Source organism: Rhipicephalus microplus, chromosome X (genome assembly GCF_043290135.1).
Source record: "Rhipicephalus microplus isolate Deutch F79 chromosome X, USDA_Rmic, whole genome shotgun sequence".
NCBI lineage: Eukaryota > Metazoa > Arthropoda > Arachnida > Ixodida > Ixodidae > Rhipicephalus > Rhipicephalus microplus.
In genome coordinates, this window is record NC_134710.1 from 352,692,679 (window position 1) to 352,707,655 (window position 14,977).

At 46.8% G+C, this 14,977-nt stretch overlaps 1 protein-coding gene across 1 annotated transcript in view; it reads left to right on the forward strand.

Annotated features, from left to right (window-relative positions):
- The first annotated feature begins 13,758 nt into the window (after nt 1-13,758).
- spz4 (Spaetzle domain-containing protein 4) overlaps nt 13,759-14,977 on the forward strand; it is a 70,040-nt gene continuing 68,821 nt past the window's right edge. The window contains exon 1 of the mRNA XM_037413499.2: nt 13,759-14,492. Within this exon, the coding sequence (XP_037269396.2) occupies nt 14,397-14,492 (96 nt within the window). The 5' untranslated portion in view covers nt 13,759-14,396. The remainder of the gene's footprint in view (nt 14,493-14,977) is intronic.

Here is a 14,977-nt window from a genome sequence, read left to right on the forward strand (position 1 = left end):
CTGAGTGCTTATTACCACCATGAGAATGGTCTATTCTGCAATTTTTTTTCTGCTAAATATGCCTGAGTAAGTTCTTTAGATGACTTGTCCATGGCCGTTTTGCAGAGGTGACAGGAGCCGCTGTATGTTTTCTGTAGCTTGGAGAGCCATCTGCATCGAAGCAACAAAGCACTAAATTGCGTAATCATAAACCGTGATGGGACGAGGGATCATGGGAGCTCCAACGGTAAACTAGAAAAGTTTGTAAATTGGGCACATTAACGCTTATTCGGTTATATATTTCTTCCCATTGTTACCTTTTGTGCAGTCAGGTCAAACATTTTTAAGCTCTTAACAGGAAACGCAAAGAGACAGCGTGTTTTATGCTGTTTCACAAAAAAATTCTGCTAAGTCAAATGTGCAGAATATTCTCACTTTATCAAGTGCGACACTGTGCTGTAACTATGTAATCTCCGCACCCGACCGTACTTACTTAATGTCCACTCTGTGGGCGTGCTGATAGCTGGTTTTTACTATACTCTCAGCGTCCCAAGTGCAAAGTTTTTCAGGCAGAACATTTGAAACAATTAGAATTCCGATCCATCAGCTTAGTGGGGCTCAAACCCATTTATAGGGGTTGTCTTTTGATATTTACTATTATGCGAGAAGTGCCACAGTCTGGCAGCGCGTATCGCGCGGAAGCATATCATGAGTGACAGGACAGTGCCAAACATAAAATACCAATAATAAAGGTATACGATCATGCTGAAAATAAAAATGAAGAGAAAAGCATTCGATACGTGGAAATACGACCACTGAAGTGAATGGGCTCACCGCAAAAGCCCAGTAATGTTTTTAATTGAATGGGCTCTTTTGCTGGTACGTTAGCATCTTCAAGGGCCTCTAATGAGTCAAGGATACTTTCCGTTTGCAGACTTCATGTTGCTCTGCGTTGTGCCTCTTCCCTTCTGTGGGTTCATATTGAAGCAAGGTTATCACGTGCGATATTCCCGCAAGTATGCGTTCGTACTCCCGCGTGCCGCGGGAAACGAGCTGAGCCAACGCTTCCGTGAGCAGACGACACTCCGCCGGAGGTCCAGCTTCCCATAATGCTTTGCGGCCAACCTAGGTGGCATGCGCCAATTTCTGGAAAGGTTAATTTTCCAAACCCATCAGATAAATAATCAGTTTGGTGTTTTTTGGGGCTATGTGCTTATTACCACCTATTTATTGCAAGTTTTTCACGCATTTCATGGCCATTGACCAAGCTCACTAGAGAAGATATACCCTTCTCATGAGGCGAAGACCTAAAACAGGCATTTTGTGAGCTTTGTCAGCTAATGCAAACACCTACTGTCCTGGCCCACTTAAATGAAGAAGTGCCGACTATATTAACAAAGACGCTAGTAACGTCAGTTTCGGAGCAGTACTCGTACAGTGGCATGATAACAGCGAATAGGTGATTGCTTATGCTAGCAGGACGCTGTCCTGAACAGAAGGCAACTACACTACGACCGAGAAAAAATGCCTAGCAATAGTACGCGCAGTCATCGAATTTCTCGCATAATTGTACGGTCGCTCGTTCACAGTTATCAGCGATGACCATTCACTCTTCTGGTTAATGACTTTGAAAGATCCATCCGGCCGTCTCACACGCTGGAGTCTTCACCTCCTAGAGTTCGGCTTCACTGTTGCCTACACATGACACGCTAATGCCAACTGTATTTCTAGGTCTCTCGTTGAAGCAGCGGAGAACGATGACGACGACATGACCTTTTTGGGCGTTGTGAACACTGCCGTCTTGTCGCGCCAGCCACGGGACGACGATGAGCTGCTGCCACTGATTTGTTACCTCGAAGGACAATCCCATAGCCTGACGAAAATATTCGCAAGAGGGCTAACGTATGTCGAAGTTATACTCTTGGAGGTGTACAATTTAGCGACCGAGGCGTCCCGACAAGTTCTTGAGTGTCTAAAGCCAACGTAAAGCGTGGTGGTTGGTCACAATAGTGAAATGGTGGCCATGCAGATAGAGACGTAATTCATGCACTGAACAAAGAATGGTGAGGCGCTCCTGCTCGGTGATCGTGTAGCTCCTTTCGGCTGCGGAAAAGACGCGGCGGGCGTGTGCAACGACTCGCTCTCGCGAGGAGTTGTCGCGTTTCAAGAACATGGCTCCTAAACAGCGGCCGCTAGCGTCTGTGTGCAGAAGGGACAGTGCGTCATCGTCAAAATAGGAAAGTACACGGTTGGTTGTGAGGCGCTCTTCAACATGTCGAAAGCCTATTCAGTTTCCTTAGCGATAAAGACGAAGCGCTAGAGGTCCTTGTAAGTGCACCGGCCTCTTTAGTTGAAGCACACCGTAATCTCTGGCGATTGAAATTTCCACAGCCCAGCATTATTCAGTGTTTGGTAATCATATCTGGCTTTTAGGAACGTAAAGCTCAAAACATATCCTAATTAACGGTAGTACTGCAAAACGCCGAGTTAAGTGGGCTCAAAATATCAGAGCGACGAAAGTGAAACTCGTCTAGCTGGAGCATAAACATACTGGAGCAGACAGTCGTCCTGCTATCGCCAACCAATCACTGTTCGAGCAACTATCCCCATTAGACAAAAGCGGTTTTGGCAAACCGGCATGTACTATATCTTAAATTATTTTTATTTCAACGTACTGCATTCTTGAAAGTATATCGCCCAAGTGCGGTCAGAATAGGAAAATTGCGATGCAACAGAAATTGTACCGAGCATGAAGATCATTGGGATCAAAGGTTATTATTGCGAGGAAAGGGCTAAGGCTCCTTAAGTCTCGTCAATGTGGATTCTTCTCTCGGACATGAAAAAAAATTATTGTCTGTTCCATTACAGTACTACTGGAATGGCCACACAACAGCGACACTAAAAGTCCTTGTAGTGACTTTGAGCTCATAGTGATTACGAAATGACTCAAACGTGCACTCTTCCCACTCTTTCCCCTTCATTATACAGAGAGGGATGCATCCCCTGCTGGTCGGCGTAAATTAGCAGCCTTCATTACAAGCTACATTTTCCTGTACAAACTGAAGTGCACTGCTCGGACCCACCATGCAAGACATTCTTTCAAATTACAACTACAAAAACAACAATAGTGTTTGTTTTCCCCTCATCTGATGAGCACTTTCTTCAATATCTGCCAACAGCCCTAGCTCTCTGCCCCACTCCTCGTCTTGGTAAACGGGCAATCTGGGTATCAATATTGGGCGCTAGTCGCTGTCAGCCCTATGTTGTCGATAGGGAATGACAAAACTGTAGATTGCTGGACATTCAGTAGGCAAGCAGGCGCAGTATATGAGCCAGGGAGAGGTAAAAACAATATGTTTTTGTACTTCACAGGAATGCACCAAATAATAATCTAGGTGAGTTCCAAAATGGTACTTTGTGTTACTGTGCCTCTCTTTTTCGTGTATATGGGACGATATGACGCGCTGCATAGTAAAATACAAGAGTGCCACGGGTCATAAATGTTCACACCAGTTTAGTTTCGAGTGAGAAAAGTAATTCTGAAAAAAATCTGGGACGAATTTTGGCAGAGGCAACTGTTTTGGCCGGTGATTCTTGACAATACAAAAAAAATTCAGGCGAGAAGGGAACACTGAACCTTCGTGGGCCCCCCCCCCCCCCCCACCCCTTCCATAGGCTACGTCCCTGCTGTGAAGAAGTACAGAAACGTCGTATAGGCGGAACACGTGATAGCAAGACAATTAAGCATGAGATCGAAGAACTGAGCGCTGGTTGGATTAATAACCGTTAAAAATGAAAACTGCGTGAATAAACAACACCAGATACGAGCGAGAGACCAGGTATGGGTGCAGTTCATTATCGTGTCCCTTCACCGATTCTTGTGTTTTTCCACGCAGTTTTCATATGATAAATGTGGTAACATAGCTGTTAATGAAATACAATAGAGAATCTGGTAGCAGCAAAAAGTTTAAAAATGGCTAGTTAGAACACTTCAAAGAAAGGCCATTTACGTCAAATGAAGCCCTCACGTGAGGCGTCAACAAGACGCAACCCAATGCTTACCGAAAACGTCCCATTGTTTACAACCGCCTTATCATTCCTCATGTGGTTCTCGCACTTCTTTTGTAGTTTTCTCAATTGAAGCGAATACAGGGCTATATTTTTTATGCCAGAGTGCAGAAAGATTATATGCCGTTTACTTTCGAATGTTGAGAGAAACTTAAGCTTCACTTTTGATAGCAAAACGCGCGTATTTTGGGCTTCGTGCGCATCCTCCTATTTGCTATAGGCTGATAATAGATTGAATTTTATTTCACCCGTTCGTATCACAGCTAACATTTTCTGAATCTTGACATGACTGTACGCGTGTACCGCGGAATATTACAGGCGTTAAGAGGACTCATTTTTCTACATAGCATTCGTATGATGTTTTCCTGGAAAATTTTGAGGCAGGGGAGCCTCAAAAGTACGCAAGGTTCTTCCATACTGCGAACTAAGGGCGCTTAACGTACAGCTGTTCCGCGACAAAATTGATTATGAAGAAAAGGCTGACCACTTTGCTGCTCTTGTGTCACCCTCATAAAAAAGGAGGATGCACTCACTGTAGACATGGGCTCATCACTACAGAAAAAATATGTTTACAATGAGAATATTTCAGCAAAATGAAACTTCCGGTGCAGATGGCCTTAGTAGGGACTTCTACATAAAATTTCAGGGGCTTCTGATTCTTTTTCTTGTGCAACATTTTAAAGAGGAAATTCAATGGGGAGAATTTTCTCCATATTTTTATTGCAGCATTACGACGTTAATTCCGGAAAGCACTGACACTGAATCATTAGGAAGCGTCACCATATATGTACTTGTTATGTAACGTCAATTAAAAATTATTTAAGATATTACTCACTAATTGACTGCATGCAGACAGCGAGCACTTATTGTCTATCTATGTGACCATCAAACGTGCGGAATTTGAGGCCGCTTCATACAGACAAATACCCATACAGCGCCATTAGTGGCTATAGCGGATCGTTTGTAGGCCCTTCATCAAACTGATTTCATTAAAACCTTCAATGAGGCAAAGCATGAATTCTAAAGCATGGCTCCTAAAGGCATCTGCAGCTGAGTGACGTACTGTACAAAGGCACTTACCACTTATAAGAAGCACACTACAAGTCCAATAGTAAATCGCACATTTTCGAATGTAATACATAGAATCAACCTTACGTCAAAGATGTCAGCTATTGCCATTCCTCTCTGCACCACACCAGGACCCACTAAATTTCGGTGGGCTTTTGAATTCTAGCATTATCGAATGCAGATATGATACTGAGGAAATTCAAGTTTACGGTAACTGCTTTACGTTTTGGTGAAAACACTGACACCCGCAAAAATTCTCATAAAAGCAGAGGATTCCGGCTGGGCAAGTCAGCTCAAACTACCTTGGTTTTTTAAAATATGCACTGGAATGCGGCTCCCTCGCGGTACCTTGGTGTGCGCCTCGATAACTAGCGTAATTGTGGTCGACATTGAACACCACGATAATTACTATCCATCGAAATGTGACTAGGTGCTAAGAGTCCTTTTCATGTTTTTACGAGAGCTGAAGGATGCTATATATATCTTGCATCAAAGCGTATCTACCTTCTGCAGGTATTCCTCTACTTTCTTGTGCACACTGAAACTTTTTACCAATATTTACGTCTTTTATTTAGCATTCTTCATAGCAACGTTTGAGAAGAGACAATGTTTTTTTTTCCACTTGACAAGAGTGGCGTCATTGTAGTGTCTATGTGTGTACGACAGTTTGTCTTGCAATTTTTCTTACCTTAAAGCTGTCTGTCACCCGTTGCTTTTGGAAGTTCTTCAAAACCACCCGAGATAGCACCTTCCTTTTCTGTATGTCACGACAAGCATTTCTAAGGAATCACAGTTGCGAGAATTATTCAAAGAAGTTGTTGATATTATGAAGTTTTTGTCTGGAAGACCTTCATTAGGCCTAAGAAACTGACAGCCGACAGCTACGGTGAACGAACCAAGATGACGATGCTACTCGACAACGATGAGGATGCATGAGCAATACATGATAACAATGATAATGTACAGGTGAAGAAGATGGGTATACTAAATGCCCACATTGATTCCTCCTACGTGAAAGTGGTCAGCCTAGCCGTGTCAAGTCAAGGGGACAAAGAACGTCGCATGAAGGACTTCATACAGGAGACATGGACGACCTGAGTAGTTCAATAACGGCGATCTGCTGGGGCTACAAGTGGCGTCACGCGATAAGTCACTTGTGAAGTCTCTTCAAGAACTGCGTACGGCCCGATAAACCGTGGCTAAAATTTGTCGCACAAACCAGGAGTGCGAATAGGCGTCAAAAGGAGCACTTCGTCTCCAGGTTGAAAGGATGCAGCACGATCCGATTCATCATAAACTAGCTTTCACTCTTGCTCTCGGGCTTCAGTTTTATACGAGAACGTTGGCGGCACTGTGCGAGTCGTAAAGCGCATTCCTCTGAAGAGGATGGAGATTAATTTGCTTGATTGGTTAAGAAAGAGGCGTACAGGAAAGAAGTAGGGGAGCGTCCATAAACTGGGTAAAATGGTGAGTATCCGGTTGTCCACTGAATGACCGTATTGTAGACGAAAGTGACGAATGGTAGAACTACATCCCAGTTCTTGTGGTCTGGTTGAATATGGGCAGCGATAATATCAGCAAGAGAGTGGTAGAATCGCTCAATGCCGCCGTCAGTCTGGGGATGATAACTAGAGGCAGTCCTGTGAGTTGTACCGGAGGCGTGAACATTTTCGTTCACTAGTTGTGAAAGGAAGGCCCTTCCACGGTCACTAATCAATACACGTGGAGCAGCCTGACGCAGTATAATGGCTCGGAGCATGAAATTGGCAATTTCAGAAGCTGAATCAGTAGTGGCGGATGCCATCTCGGCGTAGCGCGTCAAATGATCAACGACTGTTACTATCCAACGGTTTCCAGCAGCACTGATTGGGAGGGGGCCATAAAGATTGACGCCTACAACTTCAAATGGTGTGGCTGGGCACGGAGGAGGCTGTAGTGTACCGGCTGGAGCAGATTTTGGTAGTTTTCTGCATTCGCAGGTAGTGCAGGACCTGACGTACCGAGCTACACTAGTGGTAATGCCTGGAAAATAAAACCAACTTTGAAGGCGATCGTAGGTTTTATGGTAACCAAGGTGACCAGCAGTCGGATGGTCGTGAAGCACTCCGAGGACTTCGGACTGAAGCGATCGGGGTAGAACGGAAACCCAGCGCTGACCGTGAGGATGGTAAATATTGCGGTACAGTACCGAGTTGTCCAGCTTAAATTGCGAGAGTTGGCGACGGAGCCTCGCATTAGGTGGACGGGAACTGCCAGTGAGGTAGCCTATAATACGTCGACAGTATGGATCAGCCAGCTGTCGAGAAGGAAAATTGTGGGGGTCATCTGGAGGCAGTTGGTTCATAGAGGCGAGAGGGGAAACCGCCATAGACGTGGACTCCGAGGGTGTGTCGTGCAAAGTGATTGCGGAAACGCTGAGTGGAGCCGCTGGTATTGGGCAGCGAGAAAGAACATCGGCGTCACTATGCTTTCTGCCACACTTGTATACGATGTGAAAATCATACTCTTGGAGGCGTATAATCCAGCGGCTGAGGCGTCCCGACAAGTTCTTGAGCGCGGAAAGCCAACATAAAGCGTGGTGGTCAGTCACAATGGTGAAATGACGGCCATGCAGATAAGGACAAAATTTCTGCACTGAATAAACGATGGCGAGGCACTCCTGCTCTGTGACCGCGTAGTTCCTCGGGCTGCGGAGAGGACGCGGCTGGTATATGTAACGGCTCGCTCTCACGAAGAGTTGTCGCGTTGCAGGAGCGCGGCTCCTAAACCACGGCCGCTAGCGTCTGTATCCAGGAAGGTTGGTGCATCATCGTGAAAATGAGAAAGTACAGGGTTAGTCATGAGGGCACTCTTAACCTGTCGAAAGCCGATCCACATTCCTGAGACCACTGAAAGGGCATACCGGAAGCAAGTAGCTTATGAAGTGGTGTGGCTGTGGAGGCAAAGTTTTGTATGAATCGCGGAAAGTAAGAGGCGAGACCAAGGAAACTTCGCAAATCTTTCGGTTTGTGAGGGCGAGGGAAGCGAAGCACCGCAGCACATTTATTGGGGTCTGAACGAATTCCATTGTTGCTCACAACACGACCAATGTTGTTTGTTTGTGGGGTTTAACGTCCCAAAACCACCATATGATTATGAGAGACGCCGTAGTGGAGGGCTCCGGAAATTTAGACCACCTGGGGTTCTTTAAAGTGCACCCAAATCTGAGTACACGGGCCTACAACATTTCTGCCTCCATCGAAAATGCAGCTGCCACAGCCGGGATTTGATCCCGCGACCTGCGGGTCAGCAGCCGAGTACTTAGCCACTAGACCACCATGGCGGGGCCACAACATGACCAAGGTTCTTGATAGATCTGCTGGCGAAATGGCACTTCTTGGTGTTAATTTGAAGACTAGCGCCCGCAAGGCAAGTCAGGACCTCGTCGAAGTGTCACAGATGTTGAGGAAACGTCGATAAAGAGACAACAAGCTCATTGAGGTAACATAGGCATGTCTTCCATTTCAGGCCACGCAGGACGGTGTCAATCATGCGCTCGAAAATGCGTGCGCATTGCATAGACCAAACGACTTAACATTGAATTCGTATAGGCCATCCGGGGTTGCAAACACAGTTTTTTTTCTTTATCATCTTCATGCATGGGGATTCGCCAATAGCCGGAACGCAAGTCGAGGCTCGAAATGAATTCAGCACCTTTTAAGGAATCGAAATCGTCGTCGATGCGTGGCATGGGATACACGTCCTTCCTAGTGATCTTATTAGGTGCTCGGTAATCGACGCAAGATTGTACAGAACCGTCGTTTTTTACGCACCAGGACGATGGGGGACGACCAAGGACTGGTTGAGGGTCGTATTCTCTCCCGTCAGCATATCGTCTACGTTTTCCTCAATGATTTTTCATTCGGCTAGAGAGAGGTGGTATGGACGGCGGTGCACAATGAATGTTCTGTCGGTCTGAATACCATGGGCGGTAGCGGTTGTCTTGCCCATGGTAGATGAATGAATGTCAAAACAGTATGCATGCTTTTCGAACAAATCAAGCAGCTGCTGCTTCTGTGAGTCTGTCAAGTTTTTGTTGATGGCTGCTGTAAAGGCCGAGGAAGCAGCATGATCTGCAGAATGGCCATTAGAGGAGACAGAGGTGAGAGGCACGACGCACACAGGCTCCAGATATGCAACGCAGGCAACAGTAGTGCCCTGCCGCAGTAAAATTTGATCTGGTGTGGTGTTCCTAGCAGCGAGAACAGCAGATCCATTGTTGAAGCGAGCCACGCCTGATGCGAGAGCTATGCATCAGACACTCAGACAACGTCGCCCCGTTGCCTAATAAAAGCTACGGGGTGACGAAGTGACCAAAATGTCACCAGAGTCGACGTCATTGAAGAAAAATGTGACTAATTGATGTTCGTGTGGTGGTACTTTGATGTTTACAGCTGCGATGAGTCCAAGTGGCCTGTAGGTTTCGTCGCTGAGCAAATGGTCTGTGTCAGCAAGATGGACGACGCGTTGTGCACAACAAATAGCCGCGTAAGCAGAGGAAAAGAAGTGCCAGTCAAAAAGGAGTTCCTGAGAGCACGTGAATAGCACAGCAAATTCTATATGATGAAAAATGTCATCGATTAGCACACGGGCAGTACAGACAGCGGAAGGGCGAATCATTGTTCCCTGGGCTGTAACCAGTGTTGGTCCATCATAAGTCTTCGTGACTTTTTGAAGACGGACAAACAAATCAGCACGAATGTGCTGGAGGAATTGGAGTCCTGTGTTGGAATTCTTTTTGTCCTCCAAAAACTGCATCGCTTAGTTTTCCGGACGCCAATCAGAAGCGAGGGAAGAAGGCTAAAGAGGAGAAGAGCAGCGACGATAGGGCGATGTTGAACGGCTTCGGTTTGATCGATGACTACTGCGTAGTTCACTCGATGCTGGCTGAGATGAAGACCGACATGGCGGTGACGATTAACGGCGGCCCAGGTACAAGGCTCCTGCGGTATAGTCCTGTTCGCGTACGTCGTACCGTCGACGTTCGTCTTGCTGGCGCTTGCGGCAAAAGCGGGAAATGTGACCACGATAGCCGCAATAATAGCACGTATGGTGAGTCGATCAGTAAGGGGTTAGTAGCTTGCGTTAACTGCACCGGGACAGAGAGCAGTGAGAGGGGCAAATGACGGCTCAGGCGGTGGTGATGGAAAGCTCGTGGAAAAGCTTGTAGGAGGTGCCGCAGCAACCAACGCGTACGTTCGTGGAGGCGACGTCGAGCTGATTGTGCCTGATGGCGCGTTGGCGGCATGCGAGAATGACGGGAGAGTACGAGCGACAGTAGGCTGCAGGTGGGCCATGTGGGTCATGGACGTGAGCTCCACCCTGATGACATCCCGCAATGACGTTAAAGAAGACTGAATGAGACACACTGAAAGTAGTGTGAAACCCATTAATTCTAATTCTCCGCGTATAATCACCCTTATCGTGTCTCGTAGGTTTGGATCCGCCGTAATACGGGCCGCGTCACTGTCTGGTTGTAGGCGCATAGACTCAAGTTCTTCGAGGCGCTGACAGGTTGTCGCAACGTCAGCAACGGTAGCCAGATTCTGGATTTCAAGGGCATTGAATGTGATGGGTGCAATCCTCTTAAGAAGCTGGCGGGTCTTGTCTGACTCTGTCATCAGTGTGTCAACCCGGCGGCAAAGTGAAAGAACATCCTCGATGTAGGATGTATACGACTCCCCAATGTGCTGTTTCCGAGTCACGAGAGCTTTCTTTGAGAGAGCTGAACGAACAGCCGGTGTGCCAGAGACATGGCGAGGATGATCTTTGAAGGCTGATCAGTCGGGGATGTCGGTGAAGTGGTTGAGGAACCACGTTTTCGCGACACCCGTGAGGTAGAATGAGACGTGAGCGAGTTTGTAGCTGTTATCCCACTGGTTAGCAGCGCCTACACGTTCTAAATCGTCCAGCCATTCCTCCGCATCTTCTCCGCGCATACCAGCGAAGGGAGGGGGCTCACGCTGGAGGCTGTTAATGACATGAGAAGGCGCGGAACGCAGTGGCGGAGTGGGAACGGCTGCAGCACCAACCTCATCTTAGTGTGACATATTTCCGGACACCTGGCCCAAGCGGCGACCTGAACGTAGCTTCAGGGGGTAGAGTGGTCGAAAGCACGACGGGGGATCTAACAGAACGCTCCACCACGTATGAAGTCTTGGTGTGGAAGACCTTTATTAGGCTCGAGGAACCAGCAGCCGACAGCTACGGTAAACGAACCAAGATGATGATGCTACGCGACCACGATGAGGATGCATGAGCAACACATGATAATGATGATAATGTACAGGTGACGAGGATGGGTATACTAAATGCCCACAATATTGTCAACATTTTAAAAGCTATGTGTACATTACAGTATAGTTATAATAGTGATAGAACACCGCTAAGTGCTGCATTTGTTATTAACTATTTGCCTGAACTTCTTTACCGAATGCCATCTTTGCTTTTGTCTTGCAATATTCCGTGCGTGTATTACTCCGCGTATGTAGAATGTGTATATCACCAGCAGCGATAAAGGTTTTTTTTAAGCCACACACATCCATCATACCAGTGAAAATATCATGCAATGAAAAAGCAGCGAACTATATCTTCCCGCCAAAAAGTGAGAGCATATATAAACTGTGAATGATGATGAGTGGGGCAAAACTTTTTTAGTACTGTTGGCTCGTTCGTAAAGGGGTGTCGCCAGAGCTTGGGAAAATCCCGACTTTCGCGAAACTTGGCTGATCCTGCATAGCGCCCCTGGACTGTAAATTGTTATTGCTGCAGTCAATTTGAGGCGACAGAGCACTGTTTTATTCATTGCCGTGACGCGTTTTATTTATAGAACATTGAGGAAAGACAACAGTAAGAAAATAGCTTCCTATAACAACTCATTAGGTTCCTCTTTTTAAAAAGGGTCCCACTAATAGTACACCATATATTTATTTGATGTTACGAGAGCTTTATTCATTATAAAACAGTCGCATGTGAGGCAGACATGCCGAGCGACCATGATCGATGAGGTCGTTCTTGCAAGAAGCAGCTCAAGTGCGTAGTGTTCTTGAGACTTTTGAGCCTTTTCGGAAGTGGCTTGCGCTTCTGAACGCTAGTAAGTGTTCGCCTGACTTCTGAAATGCCTCTTTCTCGCTCGAACAGTGTTGGTATTGTGCATGGTAAAGTACTTCTAATGTGAAATATGTAGTGCGAGGCTCACTGTAAATACCGGTAATATTTTCATGCAGTAAACCCTCACAAGAAAGTAACGTGGCTCACTGTTATAAGACCTTTTTTTCACGCGGAAGGCTTTGGTTCAATTTTTACTCGAACCGAAGTTTTTTTATTGTTTTATATTTACAGCTTTCTGGCGTTTTGCGTTTAGACGACAAATTGTTCGACCAATGAGATGTATACATCTTCGCTGTGACATAGTTTGTTCAACACAGCCGGAGAAGGTCGGTATCCCAACTTCAGGCACAACAAACTGAAAAACACTTGGAACTGTTCGTGTTTTTCTTGCTGTCTGATTTATGTTTTTCTCTCTTGCCATGGAGTTTATCCTGGCGCATTTTTTCGGCATAATTGTTTTCCTTGATATTGTCAAGTTGACGTCTTGAAACCGGATACCTTCTTGAACAAACAAGCAACGCAACAGAAAATAACGTTAAGACGAAGTATCTTATTCTCGTCCTCGTTTCCTGTCATGTCATTCAGCCGTTCAAACTCCAAGCACACAAACATGTCCAGTTAAACATTCTGATGAAACTCGATACTCTCCAATTTCTGATCATTTGCAAGCACTTTATTATGGTCTAGAAATTCATAGCTTAATGACTGAGTGTACTTGCTTAGCGTGAACATGCATGTAAGTGTGCCTGTGAGTGATCACGAGTTCACGTATGCATGCCTCACGCATCCAACCCGACCAGGCTTGTGGCCGTACTGAAAAAGCGCTCTCTGTCTTTTCGTTCGTTACAGATTATGTGACCTAGTTATGAATATGTGTCCTAGTTCGTCAGAGTGCCCTGGTGACGCTACTGAAGAGCACGTAACCAGCCAAGTAGCATTTCTTATATGTGTTTAACTTCTGCTTGTCTACCAACGACGCGTGTTAGATCTCTTGAGTATGAATAGCTAAGCCTCCGAACTGCGTTGTGCATGCCTCTCTATTTTACTTATCCAAACAGTCTAGTAAAATGCAATGCGAGTGGCTCACAGAGGTTCCTTCAAGACTTACTCTAAGACAACAAAACAGCTCTACGCAAGGGCCAACATGGTAAGCCGCACTGCATGCATCGCAGCTTGAGATGAAAGGATAGACATCACGCGGCTAAAACCGGGTCAGCTATCGTTCAACGTCTTACACTGCTTCTCTGCCCACGGTCTCCTTCACCGAGATCTCTGAGCAGAAGCGTCGTGCGCTCCCCCCCCCCCCCCCCGTAGTATTTATTCCTCGGGGCGTATAAGCAAACTGATGGCCGTGGCAAGAGCTAGCGGCCCTTTCCACGTTAGGTGACACGACGCGGGTCGAGAGACCGCCACCACAGCGTGTTCTGCTGGTCTCTTTTCGTTCTCTCTCCAGCTACTCGACCACTCGAGAGAAGGTCGAACAGGCGACACGAACGGCAGCCAGCTGTAGAGGGAGCTGAAGGAAGGACCCACACAGCAAACACGCGCACCGGAATCATTGGTCCCGTCGCAAGGCGCCAGTCGCCGCTAGCACGCGCTGAGAGGGCAAGAGCCGCTCGGTGCGGTTACTGGGTTGCCCGCCTGTCCGCCGGCGGCCTAGAACTGTCGCTGCCGCCACCGCTGCCCGACCGACCGAGTCGCCCGCTCGCCAGTACCTACGCTGGGCCACGCTTCCTCGCCTTTCGTGCATCCGTGGCCTTGAACTCTTTCGAGCAACGCATGCGGTGATCTGCGGGGTTTGCCTCACCGGCAGTGCAGCAAAAGCCCAGGTGCGCTTCGTAATTCCTCAGTTCAACGCATCGGAAAGACACCCTGCGCAAACCACACGCTGTCGATCTGGCGTCTATAGAGAGGTTGTGAAGGACGGTATTGACGAAGGAACTCCGAATCGCGTGCCACTTCAACTCACTGCCATCATGACGTTTCGATGTGTTCGTCCTCGCTGTGAACCCGAGCTCACGAGACAGTGAAGGCACGGCCAGCTTTCTGATGCATGCGTTCTTCATCTGTGTCTTTTCGCAACCACTTTGACACTGGCAGCTTAGCACGTGGCCAACGTCTGCTCTCAACCAATGGAGAATTACTGCAGACTTCCCTGGAGTATGTCAGCGGCGCTACGCCGCTTTTACTGGCACGTGCTCCTACTTGCAATAGGCGTGTCCTTACTGGTAAGTCGTGCTGACGTAACTACTGTAGTTTTGCTGGATACGAGGATAATGCCTAGGTGTTGTGGTCATAAGAGCGAGCCCTTCAAGATGGAGTTAGTGAGTTATTCACCAATTCCGTCATGAAATGCTCTGAAAACCATAAAAGTTCTTCAGGCTATGTGCCAAATACAACGTGAAATTATTGCACAAATATTGCAACGTGTCTATTACGAGCTATCATGTTGCCTTTTTATTTCATGTGCAGCTCCGTGTTATAGAGTTCATTTTACGATTCATGCATTAGCGCAAAAAAGCAAACGGACGACGCAAGAGCAAGCAGGAAGACAGCGCTCTGTCCCGCCTTGCTCCAGCGCCATCCGTGTGGTTTTTTGCGCTGTTGTGTGAGTTATGTGCTATACCAGCTAGCTTACGCTTTGATTTTCTGACATTGATATGGTCATTACTTACTTAACTTTCAAAATGAATACGATATTGAACTGTGAACA